The sequence below is a fragment of the Rhipicephalus microplus genome, chromosome 8 (genome assembly GCF_043290135.1).
Source record: "Rhipicephalus microplus isolate Deutch F79 chromosome 8, USDA_Rmic, whole genome shotgun sequence".
NCBI lineage: Eukaryota > Metazoa > Arthropoda > Arachnida > Ixodida > Ixodidae > Rhipicephalus > Rhipicephalus microplus.
The window spans coordinates 9,614,960-9,631,102 of NC_134707.1; the positions used below are offsets into that span (position 1 = coordinate 9,614,960).

General features: G+C 44.0%; 1 protein-coding gene across 13 annotated transcripts in view; it reads right to left on the reverse strand.

Moving 5' to 3' along the window:
• The window catches only part of ACC (acetyl-CoA carboxylase), a 100,104-nt gene that overhangs the window by 13,785 nt on the left and 70,176 nt on the right, over positions 1–16,143 (reverse strand). For 11 of the 13 annotated variants that reach the window (XM_075870969.1, XM_075870971.1, XM_075870970.1 and 8 more), the window contains 11 exons: positions 15,232–15,300; positions 14,432–14,523; positions 12,308–12,373; positions 9,514–9,784; positions 8,779–8,919; positions 8,032–8,163; positions 7,824–7,961; positions 6,981–7,101; positions 6,790–6,887; positions 6,045–6,155; positions 5,433–5,576 (listed from right to left, as the gene is read on the reverse strand). In XM_075870969.1, coding sequence (XP_075727084.1) covers positions 5,433–5,576; positions 6,045–6,155; positions 6,790–6,887; positions 6,981–7,101; positions 7,824–7,961; positions 8,032–8,163; positions 8,779–8,919; positions 9,514–9,784; positions 12,308–12,373; positions 14,432–14,523; positions 15,232–15,300 — 1,383 coding nt within the window. The remainder of the gene's footprint in view (positions 1–5,432; positions 5,577–6,044; positions 6,156–6,789; positions 6,888–6,980; positions 7,102–7,823; positions 7,962–8,031; positions 8,164–8,778; positions 8,920–9,513; positions 9,785–12,307; positions 12,374–14,431; positions 14,524–15,231; positions 15,301–16,143) is intronic. The other 2 variants (XM_075870973.1, XM_075870972.1) reach the window with 1 other exon arrangement.

Here is a 16,143-nt window from a genome sequence, read left to right on the forward strand (position 1 = left end):
TGAAGGACTGTCAATGCTTCACCACATCTGTCACACAATGGTGGATCGCCACCGGACAAAAGGTGTGTGTGTTTCGTGTATGTGTGTCCTATCCTGAGTCTCGTTAGTATTACCTCTGTATAACGCGATTTCGATACGGGCAGCCAATGACCAAGGTGTGGCTTAATAACGTGTAGTTTGTTTTGTGTGTGTGTATCCCACTTGCTCTGCCAGTATACTCTGAGGTTTCGTTTGAGAGATGGTTTAAGATCAAGGGCCGCGATTGATATGGGTGTAGGGGCAGTGCTTTTGTGGACGGATGCAGCGAGCTGATCCGCCCTCACGTTGCCTTGAATCTCACGGTGCCCTGGCACCCAGCACACTACAACATGTTGTTTGAGTGTGTATAGTGTGCATAAAATGGAGTAAAGTGAGACGAGAACAGGGTTTTTTTGTTTTTTTAAGACTGTGCAGAGCCGTTATCTTACTGAGGAAGTCTGTATAAATTACTGCTTTTTGTATTTGAAATTGTTTGATGTGTTTAGCTGCCACAAGTATCGCGTAAGCTTCCGCTGTGAAGATACTTGTGCCTGGATGTAGAGGGCCAGCATCCGAAAAAGATGGGCCGACAACAGCGTAGGACACAGAGGAGTTGGACTTGGAGGCATCTGTAAAGAACTCAGGACGTGTGTATTTGTGTTGAAGTTCTAAAAAGTATGTTCGGATGTGGGCAAGAGGTGCATGTTTTGTAACCTCTAGGAACGACACATCGCAGTCTATAGTCTGCCATTCCCACGGTGGCGGATATGCTACAGGAGCCATTAAACTGTGTTCTAGTGAGATTCCAGTTTCCTCAGCTAGACTCTCCAGGCGAATAGAGAAGGGCTGCCTCATCGAAGGCCTGTTTTGGAACAAAATTGAGCTCGACAAATCATTAATAGTAGAGTATGAGGGGTGCTTCTTGTCTGCTTTCACCTTAAGGTAATAAACAAAGGACATGTAAGTTCTCTGCAGATGAAGCGACCACTCATTTGACTCAACATAAAGGCTTTCTACGGGGCTGGTGCGAAAAGCACCCGTAGAAAGGCGGATGCCCAAATGGTGCACGGGGTCCAGCATCTTCAAAGCACTTTGAGTCGCAGACTGATAAACAACGGCCCCATAATCTAAGCGGGTGCGAATGAGGCTTCTATATAGGTTCATGAGACATTGCCTGTCACTACCCCACCTAGTACGTGACAACACTTTTAAAACATTCATGGCTTTTAAACATTTTGTTTTTAGATACTTGATGTGCGGTACGAAGGTCAACTTGTTGTCCAAGATTAATCCTAAGAATTTATGCTCCGTATTAACAGACAGACGTTGACCGTTCAGTTCAATGTCGGGTTCTGAGTGCATGCCTCTCTTTCTGGAGAACAGGACACACGTGCTTTTTTGTGGGTTCAGTCGGAATCCGTTTTCCTCTGCCCATTTTGAGAGCTTGTTTAAACCTAACTGAACCTGCCGCTCACACATTGCCAGATTGCAAGACCTAAAGCCAAGCTGGACGTCATCGACATATGTACAATAAAACATACTGCGAGGGATGGTCAAGCGCAAGGAATTCATTTTTATGAGAAAAAGTGTGCAGCTAAGTACACCACCTTGTGGAACGCCTGTTTCCTGGACAAATGTTTGGGAATGAACCATGCCCGCTCGGACACGGAATGTCCGGTTTGACAGGTAACTTTTGATTATGTGAAACATTCTTCCGCGCACGCCAAGGTGGGATAGGTCTCTTAGAATGCCAAAACGCCATGTTGTATCATAAGCCTTTTCGATATCGAGGAACACAGAGAGAAAATATTGTTTATGGACGAAGGCGTCTCTGATCTGTGCCTCGATACGAACAAGGTGGTCTGTCGTGGATCTACTCTCTCGAAACCCGCACTGAAATGGGTCGAGCAAATTGTTTGTTTCAAGAAAGTGTACAAGTCGGCAGTTTATCATTTTTTCGAAGACTTTGCACAAGCAGCTTGTAAGTGCAATAGGCCTATAACTCGAAGCTAAAGAAGGGTCCTTGCCCTCTTTCAAAATGGGAATAACAAAAGGCTCTTTCCAGGAGGTAGGAATAGTGCCAGAAGACCAAATAGCATTGTACAAACGAAGTAAGGTTTTTCGGGTTTCGTTTGGTAGGTTCTTTAACATTTCATACATCACACGGTCAGAACCTGGGGCAGAAGTACTGCAGGAGTTCAGAGATGTTCGGAGCTCAGCAAGACTGAAAGCTTGGTTATATCCTTCGTATCTAGTGGATTTGTGTTCAAGTTTCTGCTTTTCTATTCTTGTTCTGTATTTTTGGAAAGTGTCAGTATAGTGGGACGAGCTGGATACCTGTTCGAAGTGTGCACCGAGGAAGTTTGCCTGATCTTCCAAGGTATCACCCTGAGTGTTTACGAGTGGAAGTGTGTGTACTTGCTTTCCTGCTATCCTACCGACCATGTCCCAGACTTTAGCCTCCTGTGTGTATGAATTAACCCCTGATAAAAACTTCTGCCAGCTTTCTCTTCTGGCCTGCCGACGCGTTCTCCTGCCTTGAGACTTTATTTTCTTGAAGGTTTCAAGATTTTCGGCTGTCGGCGAGTTCCGAAGCAGCCTCCAAGCTCTGTTTTGCTGTTTGCGCGCGTTTCGGCATTCAGAGTTCCACCATGGCACACGTCGTTTTCCAGGGTGTCCATTTGTTTGTGGGATGCATTTTGTTGCAGCATCAATCAAAAACGCTGTGAAGTAGTTCACAGCAACATCAATGTTCAAAGTACAGATGTCATTCCAACATAGATTAGCAATAGTATAAAACTGTTCCCAGTCGGCTCTGTTTATGAGCCACTTGGGAACACGTGATGGACACTCAGTTACTGTCGTTGTGCTCAAAACTACGGGGAAGTGGTCACTTCCGTACGGATTACTGACGACTTTCCACTGGAGTAGAGGCACAAGAGATGGAGATACTATGCTCAGGTCTATGGAGGAGTAGGTGTTATTAGCGAGATTATAATAGGTTGGTTCTTTTCGATTTAGGAGACACGCGCTCGACGAGAGAAGGAACTGTTCGATCAGTCGACCTCGCGCGTCATACCGAGAGTCACCCCATAGCCTGCTATGCGCATTAAAGTCTCCAAGGAGAACATAAGGCTCCGGAAGTTGATCAATTAAAGAGTGTAAATCACGTTTTTGCAGCTGATAGCTAGGAGGAATGTAAATAGTGCAGATTGTGATCAGTTTATCAAAAAAAAACCGCTCGAACAGCCACTGCCTCAAGGGATGTTTGGAGTTGTAAGTGTGTGCATGCAATTCCTTGATTCACTATGATGGCAACACCTCCGGATGATGTCATGGCATTATCGCGGTCCTTTCGAAAAATAACGTATTTGCGAAGAAAATTTGTGTGTTTTGAATTAAGGTGTGTTTCTTGTACACACAGCACTTTTGGTGAGTGTTCGTGTAGGAGTTCTTGGATGTCGTAAAGGTTTCTGAGAAGGCCCCTGACGTTCCATTGTATAATTTGAGTGTTCATGGTGAATGTAAAATAATGCTGTGTGTACGAAAAGCAAGTGGCTGTTTAGACGGGGAGTTTGAGTTCACTTAACAGGACCGTCACCAGGCCCTGTTATTTGCTTTTTTGTTTTCTTGGCGCGCTCCAAGGAGCCACGCCGCTCTTTCGGCACCAAGGGCGCCGACGTATCCATTGCCTCCTCAGAGGCACTGGATGCCCGCACGTGCGGGCTGTTAGTTTGGATTTTGGACCTCGCCTGGTGAGGGGAGGCCTTGAGACTCGAAGACTCTGGAGTCTCCGATCTCTGTTTGGGAGTAGGCGGTGTAGCCTGGGCTACAGCCGCCTTGGGGGCAGGTGCCACAGCCGACGGCTCGCTCTGCGCGGGCCGAAGGGGTGGCGAGGGCTGGTGCGGCGTTGCCCCCTGACGCGCCGCATCAGCATATGTTGTGCCGTAAAATGGCGACACTCTTCGTCTTGCTTCTTTGAATGTGATGTTTTCTTTGACTTTAAGAGTGATTATTTCTTTTTCTTTCTTCCAGTTAGGACACGAACGCGAATACGCGGCGTGTTCCCCGTCACAATTCACACAGTGAGGCGTAGTAACACAGTTATCAGATGGGTGGCCGTGGCTACCACATCTTGCACAAGTTTCCTGACCCCGGCAGTTCTGCGAGCCATGACCAAATCGTTGACATTTATAACATCGTCTTGGATTGGGAATGTAGGGACGGACAGAGAGTTTGATGTAGCCTGTGTCTATAGATGAAGGCAGTGTGCTAGATGCAAAAGTGAGTATTATATGTTTGGTAGGTATTTCTTTGTTGTCGCGTCTGATGACGATTCGTTTCACATCCGTGACATTTTCCTCTTTCCACCCTTCAAGCAGTTCCTGTTCAGACATTTCAAGAAGGTCTGCTTCTGAAACAACTCCGCGTGAGGTGTTCATTGATCTATGAGGTGAAACAGATACTGGGATATTACCAAATGCTTTGAGACTGCCAAGTTTTTCATAGTGGTGTTTTTCTGTCAGCTCAAGGAGAAGGTCTCCGCTAGCCATCTTTGTAACCTTGTATCCTGGGCCAAAGAGCTCAGTCAGAGATTTAGCAACGAGAAACGGAGATATGGCTCTGGCTTGTTTTGTTGGCTTTTCGCTGTGCACTACATGGAATTTCGGAAAGCATTGTCTGGGTTGGTTGAAAATTAATATTTCATCGGTGCGTCCCCTCTTAAGCGGAAGACGATCTAGGAGATGGGGAAATGCAGGTGTTCCCATAGTAGTATATTTTTTTTCGGCAGCAATGGCGACCACCCACCATGGAGTCCAACCAGGGGACGCTGAAGCACTTAATAATAAGGCTGCAGACGCCAGCCGTACATTGCCACTATAACCAAATATAACTACTCAAGGTTGAGTAATTACACAAGGTTAACCCTTGCCGCCAGGAAAAAACGGAAGTAAATGGAAGAGAGAAGAAGACAGGACCGATTTAAAGATGAGAAAAGACTAAGATGTAGGAAGAGAGAGATAGGAAAAGGCGACTGCCGATTTCCCCTGGGTGGGTCAGCCCAGGGGTGCCGTCTACGTGAAGCCGGGGCCAAAGGGGTGTGTTGCCTCTGCCGGGGGGCCTTAAAGGTCCAATCACCCAGCGTCAGCTCAACCCCCAGGATCCCCTTTTCCCCGGACACGGCAAAGCCACGCACGGCTAGGCGTGGGAGGAAGTCGAAACTCCCCCGTTAGCTCGGGTCCGTGGTGTCGCTACACACCAAACGCCTACTTGCGCAGGCGCCCCTGCGGGGTGTTTCACAATTCCAGGTGACATGTTTTCTCTCTGCCTCTTCTTCATTGAATTGATACTGTGCCTTTATAAGTCTCGAATAAAATGCGGAAAAAGTAAAAAGCTAAAAAGCTCCGTCACACCTTTGGCATGTATGACAGCCACTTGAGCATGACGTAGGTGCCCTCCAGGTCGTCGTGAACGGTGACGTGCGAGACGCCGTTGGGGTACATGATCTGCACACCTCCCAGCTGGTTGTTGGACGTGTACACCTCACGACCTAGAAGCTGAAGGAGCACACAGAAAAAAAAAAAAGAACTCGTCTTAGTCATTCCAATCAGATCAATTTTCTAGATAAGTGTAGCTTCCCAATTACTTTCCATGCCATCAACTTGGTGCATCAACTATTACGATATGAACCAGGAGCAGCAGCAGAGGGGGAAGAATGGTTTTCCACCCCTAAATTTTTCCCTGCCTCCGCCCCCCGTCCCCTCTTCTGCCCCTTTCCTACAAAAAACCTCTGTGGCGTCGCCCCTGATATTAACCAGCAATACCAAATGCTGGAAGTACATGCAGTAGGTTTGCAATTTCTTTCATGTGAGTGAGCTTTAAAAAAATTTGGGCTCCTAGAAGGGATCTTACATGTGTTGAAGTGAATCAGCCAGCCCAACAAGCAACCATCCTAGAAGGGCATTCATGCTGATGTGAGAAGCTCATTTGTTGCAAAGTCTCACTAAGAGCAAAGGTAAACGAACCTTGTTCAAGGCCCCAGCACCAGTGAGGATAATGTGAGAGTTTTCGAGCTGGATGACACGCTGTCCGAGACGGACCAGGTAGGCGCCTATACCGATGGCACGGCAGGTCACCTGTACACATCGTGAAAAGAAATGAGAAAACCAAAATTAAATTCACGCTTTCCTCGTCGTCCTACGGATGCTTTTCTATTTTACTGATCCTAACACCACTTTTCAATTTCGTCGGGCCCAACACTTACCTCTTTTCTATTTTCATTTTCACTGCATGCACAACTATTTATTACAGGGCACAACCCAGCTTGCATATTGTGACCCAAGACAAGTACATGCCTTGTATAAAAGAAAGCGAACACAAATCACAGAAGCCAATAAGGCTAAGATCGCCACTCTGTTTACAAAGACACTGTAAGCTTTAGAGATAACAAGGCTTGCCTGGAACATCAGAAAACTGGCTAAGCCATTATAAGATGAGCTTTTCCAACTGCAACACGATATCCAAACAAAATTAAATTGCAGTATTGACATCCTGAAGATCACAGGGAGGACTCAACATTACATTTTACGGGAGATGTTTCGTTTTAAGTGCAGCCAAACAAGGGAATGCTATCGCTTTTTCATTCTTCCACCTCATCAGAATGCCATCAGAGTGGGTGAGAATCAAACCCATGGCACAGCACCGGAATGCAACATACATTAATGTCGCGGACAGTATAAAAAAAAAGTCGGTCAAGAAATATGAACTGACCAAGCTGATGGTGACGATCTCTTCGTAGGCCTGTGACGTTTCGCCTGCGATAAGTCCAGCGTACTTCAGGTTTTCAACGCCAAGCCCGTCCACCTTGCCTGTGAGCAGAATGAAAAACCTCGTCTAAATTTGAAGAAATATACTTTTTCACAAACCACTAAGTTTCTATAATAAAAAGTGGAAGAACTGACCAATGATGTTGGTTATCTTGTACCGCTTCTCGCCTTCGTCGTCAATGAGCTCCGCGTTGACCGAGTTCAGGGCGCTGACTTTCTTGAAATTCTCCGGTGTTAGGTAGAGATACCGGTAGCCCTAACAAGCAAAGTAGGAGTGAGGTGAATATTTTTTGGCTCTGCCATAGGGACACTAGACAATTGATAGCGACTGTAGTAGTTTTACATCTCGACACCTCAATATGAATATGAAGGAAGCCACAGTTAAGGGCTCTGGAAATTTACCACCTGGTGTTCTTCGATGAGCACCTAAACCTGAGAGACACTAAACAAAAAGAATGATTTTTTTCGTATAAGTAAATTACTATTCCGCAGCATGAAAAGCACAATCTTACCAACCAGAAAACGTTTGCTAAGCGAGAAAAATGGCAAGAAAAAAAAAACATGCATGGCGATGCCAGCTTCCGCACTGGCTTGATGTCACAGATTTCGATGACCCCTACTTAGATCTCTGCATCCGTTTGTTGCTAAAAATGATTTACATTGTGTCTTATAGCACGTTCCCGAAAATTTCGCTCAAGAAATGAGGCAGCAATATGCAACAATACTAAATTTGCGACGTCAGACTGATGTTCTTGCAGTGAACTTTACGCGCGATATGCGAAACTCATTTCACTTCATGATCTAATAATTATGCTACGATGGCCAAATTAATGACAATACAGTCCTGAAAGAATCTGTATAAACCGATTAAACATTTCACTTCAGTGTCCTTTGAACATCATGAAGAAAGCTTAATAAACAATGTACAGGTACCTATAAAGAAGTGGGGGATAAAAAAGCTTTAGACGACGTTCTAACCTTGTCAGGCACATCGGGGTCAACCCATGCAATGTTGAACAGGTGCTTGAGCTCCTCTGCAAGTCCAATCCTGGCACCACTGTTGGCCGAAATGTAGAGTCGTGGAATGCCCAATGCCCGAGCCCTCTCGGATGCTTTCTGCACGTTTGGCCAGACATAGCACGTTGAGAAAGACACGATGCCCTAATGGTCACAATTGAGAACTCACGAAAAAGAGAAGATCCTCCTGAGGCCCGAAAGTGCCGAGAAGGAATGTGATGTCGTTGGCGATGACAATGATGTCACGGCCCTCCGGGTACTCGGGTGTCACGAGCGTCATGCGCCAGGCCACCATGCCAACCTGTTTAAATTGAAAAATGGGAAAGTGAGATTGGAGAAGCACTGACACAATTTTTTTTTTGTCAAATGAAAAGTCAGGCTCTCAAGAGACCACAAATGTTCCGATAAGCGAGAGTGTGCCCTGAAAAATACATTTTTAAAAAATTTAATTTAAAGCCTACTGTCATCAGTGCCCAGTACCCTAACCTGAGGATACATGGTACCCTCTACCCTTATACTGGACCGTAAACCCCTACATTTTCTGCAGCACCGTGAAAATATAAGCTTCTTGCCATGTGCTCCGACAAGATATTGCAATGCTTCCATGGCATGAGATCACCAGGATTGATACTGTAGCCCCACGTCACACCGGTGTTCATGTCAATAAGTGCATGTCAACAAGATCTACAATTGCTAGACGATCAGTTAGTCATCAGTATACCTAAATTATGCCACCTATATTAAATAACTATAGAGCTTTCACCATCAGCTCTGAATTTCGGTGGAACAGCGAAAGCGCCGCAGGTAGCACCGGCCGTAATTCAGCCTGGTACTTATCCACTTTGGAATGCAGTTGCAACATGCCCGCAATTGTCACTGAAGCTAAACCAATGCCTGGTTACATTGCGTTACGTACATCGTTTTCGCCGGGTAGTCGCTTCTGCTCAACGAGTCGTCCCTGAGAGTCCATCACCAGCTCGATGCAGCTCAGCAGTGATGCTGGAATGTCCTCGCCTGGCCGCATCTCGACGTGTTCCTCCCACAGCCTGATCAAGGCCTACAACAGGTAAAGGAGAGATGTGGGGCAAATAAATAGAACACAATCACACTCTAGTTTGTCGGAACAGCATTCATGCATGACACAATGACATTGCTGCAAGTGGTTTGGGACTCAGCAGTTTTACTGTGCCATGAAGCCTAACTGCTCGATAAAAATTATTCTGGGGTTTTGCGTGGTATAACCACCACACAATTTCGAGGTGCGCTATAACGGAGACTGCAGATTAAGCTTGCCACCTGCCATTTCTTAAGGCGACATTTTACTCTTAATTTTCAAACATGCACATGAATATTGGTTGTGTTTCGTCACATCAAGCTGCTGATACGGCACCAGGTACAAATCGGGCTCTCTTGCAGTCAAAGTGGTTCCAACAAGACAACGCAATCGCAAGCTGTAAGAGTGCATGTGCAATAATGCCAAGAACATTCCACGCGATGCACTGTGCAGCCCCCTCCCCCCCTCAAAAACAATTGCCATGGCTAAAACTCGAGCAAGCACACTTGTACTTAGCAGCACAACATCTCAACCACCATGCTACCCACTGCAAGCGAACTTCCAGCCCAGGTTATCAGAGCTGTCAATGCAACCGACCTGTCGGAACATGTCGGGAAAGTCGTAGACATATGTTGTGCCGTTCGACTGGGCCTGGAACCGCTTCTGCTGCAGGTAGTCCTTGGTGAGGTACGGCGTGGAGATGGGCAGTCCGTGTAGCGGACCTTGCCGGTGCGGCCCCCACGCCTCAAACTGCATCAGGCCGGTCTCGGGGTCCAGCCTTTCTTTGTACAGGGCAATGTCCAGGTAGTAGCCGCTCTCGTTGGCCAGGAATAACCGGATGGGCACGCACTTGCCGTTCAGGCTAGGCCTGCCGGGAAACCAGGTCAAGGAGGAGGGCATGACAGTGGTTTAGAGGGAACCAAGATACAATGTGAACCACTGCCAGTCAAAACAGTGACAGTAGAGTTCAAATCTAGACTGCCAGCTCAAACATACAGGTGCAAAAAGTAAAGCAAGGACTACACTCTGTGCCACCTGCTTCCGAGAATGAAGTTTTTTTACAGAACCAGGTACCCTCCCATTTCACATGCAACTATAACAAACATTCCTCAAGCTAAAAGACAGATTTCAAATCTGTAAACAAGGGTTGTTTGCTTGAACCAAGGTTTCAATAAATTGACTTGTCTTCCTTAATGCTAGGACTGACTTCAGCTCTAGCATCAAGGAAGACAAGTCCGCTTTTTGAAACGTCGGCTTGAACAAACAACCCCTATTCATGAATTTTATTTCATCGCAAGCTTCTATCTTCCCCTCCAGCAGTTTTTTTTTTTTCGATTTCCAAAGACAGATTTAAGTCGCTTGCAATTGCTCGCACAAAACAAGGGCTTGTTTCCTAGTATACATTAAATATCTTCAGTTACAAGAGTAGAAATATGAAAGAAATTCGATGTACAAGAGTGGCAAAGTGATGTTTAGTTAACACTGTTTTATAATTATAAAACAATGCTATCCCAGCTACATAAGTGGCCTGCTAAAAAAAATGTACTGCAGTGAAATAGCCCTGTAATAAAATGGTGCCTATAGTTAAGGATTACTAAAGCCTGTGCTGAATTACAAGTTTTACAGTGCACAACCCTTACAAGGAAGCCGCCTTTGTGAAAAAGTGTTTTGAATGTTTCTGGCATTTCATCATCAAGGTGTTTGTTTAACTGCACATCATGCACTTGTTTTAGTTAAGTAACCTTTAACGCATGAGATCTTTTCCCAACTAGCCCCTCAAAATATTTTAACCATAATATGTGGTGATAACAGAATATTATTGTCATGTTAGAAGAGTGTCACAAGTACACCCCTTTTTAGAGTGTATGTTTCCTCAAATACAAGCTTGAGAAAGTGTCCGAATCAGAATTACTACTCAAAGTTGAGCTTTGATCTACTAAACTAACGTTTGCACTCTTCGCAGCATATCTCGTCCCCAACCTACAGATATCGTCATCTGTCATTCCTGCCTATTCGTTCTTCACGTAGCATTTTCTAAGTAGCAAGCTAATCAACAAAAAAAGAATGCAAGCAAGTCAGATGGCAATAATTGCGACAGTAAGACACCATGCTCTAAAAGTATCTTTTTGTTGCACTCCAAAGGGTGCACTTTAGAAGTGTTTCTGTTGTACCTCAAGGGGTGTTAGAAACGATTGCAGTCTTTGAGACTAAGGTGCAACTGTTTGTGCAACTGGAGCCTGTCTTACAGTAAAGCTCTTCTGTCCGCTGTTTGTACGAATCATGACGTAATAAAGAAATTATCATCATCACAACGGCACAGCCACGTCAAGCCTTAGGCATAGCCTCGCCTAGTGAAGCGAAGTTAATCATAGGCAAGCCAAATGAAGCCAAGCTGACCATGATAATACCTAATTAGCCTAGCATAATTAATCAAATTAAGTCAAGTCTTGAATAGGTTTAATTAAATCGAGTTGAGATATTCGTGTATTAAGTCATGCTTGGCATAGAGGTACTTTTACAGCACAAACACAGACACACCACAAAAAAAGAGAGGACACACACAAGCGCTTTTCTTCATTTCTTCTCATACGTAATACACTGCTTCATTTATCAGCTCCGATTACAATTTTGTGTGTGTATTTTTGTCGATTGCATGGCGCACGTGCGGTATGGCTGCCTTGGAGGTACATATGCATCGACTTTTCCCGAAATAAAATCAGTTAGTCAGTGCTTGTGTGTGTTGTCTCTTTCTTTGTGGTGTGTCTGTGTTTGCACTGTAAAAGTACCTCTATGATCATGAACTAATAGGCACAAAATATGTTTTACTGTAGTCATGCGAGGCTCGGCAAGATGAGCCAAGCTAATTCCAATTAAGACAGCATAGTCAAGTTAGGCTATTAGCTAATTAAGAATAGGTTGACTTAAAATGTGAGCTTATTGTTATCAAACCTCGAATATGCAAATCAGGCCAATTATTTAATTAAGCTACTTGGTGCTGTGATTGTCAAGTGATTCCCAATCGCACCTGATCAATACCTAGCCAAAACTAGTGATTTTATAATATGATCCCTAGAACACTGTGCATTGACGTATGAATGCATGCATGCCTAGCCATGCCTAGACCAGCCAAGATTCTACCAGCTCTGCTCTGCCCAAGCCTTGTGAGACACAGTGCAAGCAACACACATTTTTTTATGTTGCAGCACTGTACTGCCAAGTATGGGACAGAATATAACGCTTGCAAAAGCATAAACTAATCCTCAAGGAGCGGTGTTGCTTATTGGTGCTCTTTGCCCACACCTAGCCCTTGCACCAATAAACACCATCAATGCCGTCAAATGGGGGTTTGTCCTCTTTCCAATCCACGTGCCACCACTTTCTTTGCACTTACACGCTGGGCCCAGGCACGTCCTCGGTGAAGACCATGCGGCAGGGCGTGGAGCTTGCGTCAATGCCCCTTTACGAGAGGCCAAGCATGCGGCCCCAAAACCATGCAGTGGCAGCAAGCATGCGCAGGGGGCGGGCAGAGGTCAAGCAGGAGGGGGAGGGGAGCCATGGAAAGCAAAGGTCAAAGGCAACAAGACGCCGCTATACAAATGTAAAAAACTAAAGCCTAGCAACACAGCACACCCAGCAACAACAAAGCGCCATCTACAGCGTGACCCACATCGCGACAATCAGTTTGTGAATTGGGAATGTGAGACCCGAAATGGCGGGCTGCAAGTGTGCACACACACAAAACCCAAGCCAGCTTTGGGGTCCTGGCTTCAAACCAACCGAAGACTCTAACAATGAAAAATTTCATAATTTATCACTTCACTAGCTTCAATATGCTCGCTTTCCTTTCAATTAGATTGAGTAAAGGACAACCTGTCAGCTTGTCCTTCTGATGATTTTACCAGCTGATTTCAGGCAGATCTTCAAGCCACACTAGATGAAGTATGCCAATTCAAACTCAATTCACCTGACTACAGCTTACACAGGAAAATCGTGCAATTACATTGAACGTTACACCGAAACAATTTGCATCATCTTTTATACACAGGTGAAATTTCAGTAGCACAGGCATCTGTCGCTTTTCCCGGTTATTCCAAAACAAATGCATGCACAACAGTACACAAGAAATCCCACAAATTTAGCAAACAAGTGCAGAAAAATAATTCCCACAATGAACACTGTCAGGTAGTGAACAAAATTAAATTTCATGCAACATGTGCAACATGCATTTTCACCCTCGAGAGCTACGCTGGCACTATGAGTACAAACGAGTCCACATGTATCCAGGCAAGCATTGGCACAAAGCAGTTAAGCACACACAAAAATAAACAAAGCAGGAATTTTGAAGCACTGAAACAAGATTAGTGCCACAGACAAATAGATATGGAATGTAAAAGCAAGTTTCGCGTCCATTAGCAAGAATCATTTTTTATCATTATATACATTTGCATGAAAAGTGCACAAGTAAATTACGTACATACAAATCTACGTAACATACACTTGTGTGTAATGTACATTTGTACTAATCGTGGCGTACATTTATACATAAAATAGAGTTAAGCACACACAAAATTATGTACATTTATACATAAGGTAAAAATGCACGTAAAACCAACAGTTATAAACTAGCTCGGTCCAGCATCTTTGCCTTGTGCAACAAAGATTGCCCAACAAAACCAGTAACGAGCAAAAAATAAGTTACAATTACTATATTACAGAAAACGTAACCCTGTCACAGTTTTAACGAAGTAATGCATCATTACAATTACTGAGAACTAGTACAGTTGAACCCCTTTATAAAAGGCATGCTCCGGGCAGGAATTCTCGTCTCTTGTATGAGATGTCTCTTATAAGCATGGTACTACGTATGCATTTTGCTATCTACTCGTATTTTGCTTTAGGCACACTGGTATCTAATATACCCATTTGTCTCTTATATCAGAGTCTATTATAAAGGGGTTCGACTGTAATGCTGTGATCTTTTCACTGCGGTAAGACCAGTAACACAATATGTCACACACGAAACCGCTACATTTTATTTAAATTTAGATTCACGAAAACATACGATTACCTTTTTGCATTAAATATATGCATCAATGTTATACCAAGACTCAGTGTTCTTCGGTTATTCTATCATTGCCATAACATCATTATGCCAATGCATGTTAACGTAACATTACAGGAACGTTTATCAAAGTAACAATGCCAGTGCTGTGCAAAAAAGTAAGTGTTTTGGTTACACAAGTTACCCCAAATGAAAAATTTGCATGTTGCAGGTTAACGAAAAGTTAATGAAAAAAGTGACCGCTTAGCATTAATATGCAACTAGCAACTACTTATTTCCCAATACTGTATGAAATTGACAATTTACTTTAATGAAAAACTCGAATGCTCCACCCAAGATGCATTATGATGATATTTGTACAGATTCTCGAAGGCACTAGAAATAAACGTGATATGAATACAAATGCTGATCGCCGGATTGTACGGAGCAGCATTCAATATTGTTCCCACTTACCGAATCGTCATTTTGATCTCGGCCTGAAGGACGCGGAGCTTCCAGAGCCGAGGACCATACCTCATCACCATGTCCCTGACGTTTTCGGCAATCTACAAGGTGAAAAGCAGGATTGAGAAATAAAATTTCTATAGTAACTTCAACACTTCCCATCATGTTTTCTAACACTGTCATTTTAATGGGGCACATAATAGCACAAACTTGGAAAAAATACAGATTCTACAAAAGGAGGAAGCAGAAAGGTCGGGCGCTAAACTTCAACTGTTTGTTCGAAAGAACAAGCCATCGGATTACAACTCTCTGTGCATGCGTGCATCAAAATCGGTAGCACTGGTCACACTCAAAAAGCTACAGGTCATTTTGGTAAAGTGGAATAGATGGATCAATAATGCAACCTGTGCCTCTTTTCTCAATGTGAATAAACAGCTGAAGTTAAGCGCCCGACTTTTCTGCTCCCTTTTAATTGTTTTCTAGAATCTGTTTTTCTAAGTTAGCACTATTATGTACCCCATTGACGTTAAACAACTTGCCCAACAACGAGTTCTACAGAAACTTTAGCCATGCTTCAAAGTTAATTTCAACACCCGTGAACATTGGCATTCAGCCAGACGTTCAGAAGTAGCCAAAGAAATCTTGTGCCGCTTTATGAAAATTTGGATGTAGTTTTTTTTTTTTTCCTAAGAGAGAGAAAAGTTTTCTGTTTTTGTAATAGAGTCCCAAGTACGCCTAAACCTGTCAAATAAAATGAGTAACTTTACATGCACCTTATGTGCTCATTTGTAAATCTGCATAATACGCACCCTAGCTGGGTCCATCGTAACCTTGGGCACAAAGTTCAGAAAGATGTGGTTGCAGTCGGTCCTTTTGGCCTGCAATGATAAAACACGGCAAGGCAGCGGGGTCTAAGTCATGAAATAAATGTGTTCAATATCAACGTACATTTACATATTATTACTCAGAAGAAAAAACTGTTTCCAGCATTTCACACAAACGGGCACCAAAACTGGAACGAATATTCAGAAAACAGTTCGTTCAGTTGTCAGCTGTTACCAGCAGTAACCACCTTGGTTACTCTTTGAATTTATGCACTCATCTAACTTGCGAAACGGCAAAATATCATCGACTTTTTAAGAAAACAGCATGCGAGAATATTCTGTGTCCATTCAATTCCACATATGAAACAATGAAGATCTTTGGGTTGTGAGGGTGGCCGAGAGAGGGCGTTACGTGATGGCACCACCATCATCATTGGGACGAGGAGTTGTGGGGGTTGCGTGTGTGGGAAAAGGGGAGTTCGGGGTGGTTGTGGGGAGCGGCAAGACGAAGCGGTGTGTTGTGCGTGATTTAGGGTTAGCGCATGACAGGGTATTCCCACAACTTTAACCATACACCTAAGAGCACTAAAGGCCAAACTGTGCATTTACCTGTAGAAAGCTTTCTTGTAATGCTTCCCACAATTCAATGCAAATCTTAATGCGAATAGATGTAATTATAAGAAATGGTTATCTGTGATTCTTATAATAAGGAATTATCGGATAAACTCGTGCCGAGGAAAGACACTCAAACTACAAGCACTAATCGCGGCACACTGGTAGTGGCGAGCACAAGTGTCAAACATCAATACTACGATGGTCGTTGAGGCAAGTCTTATGTGCGAGTTATAGAAAATCTCAGTGCTGTCGCTGGTGCTTGTGCTAAATCTAAACACACTC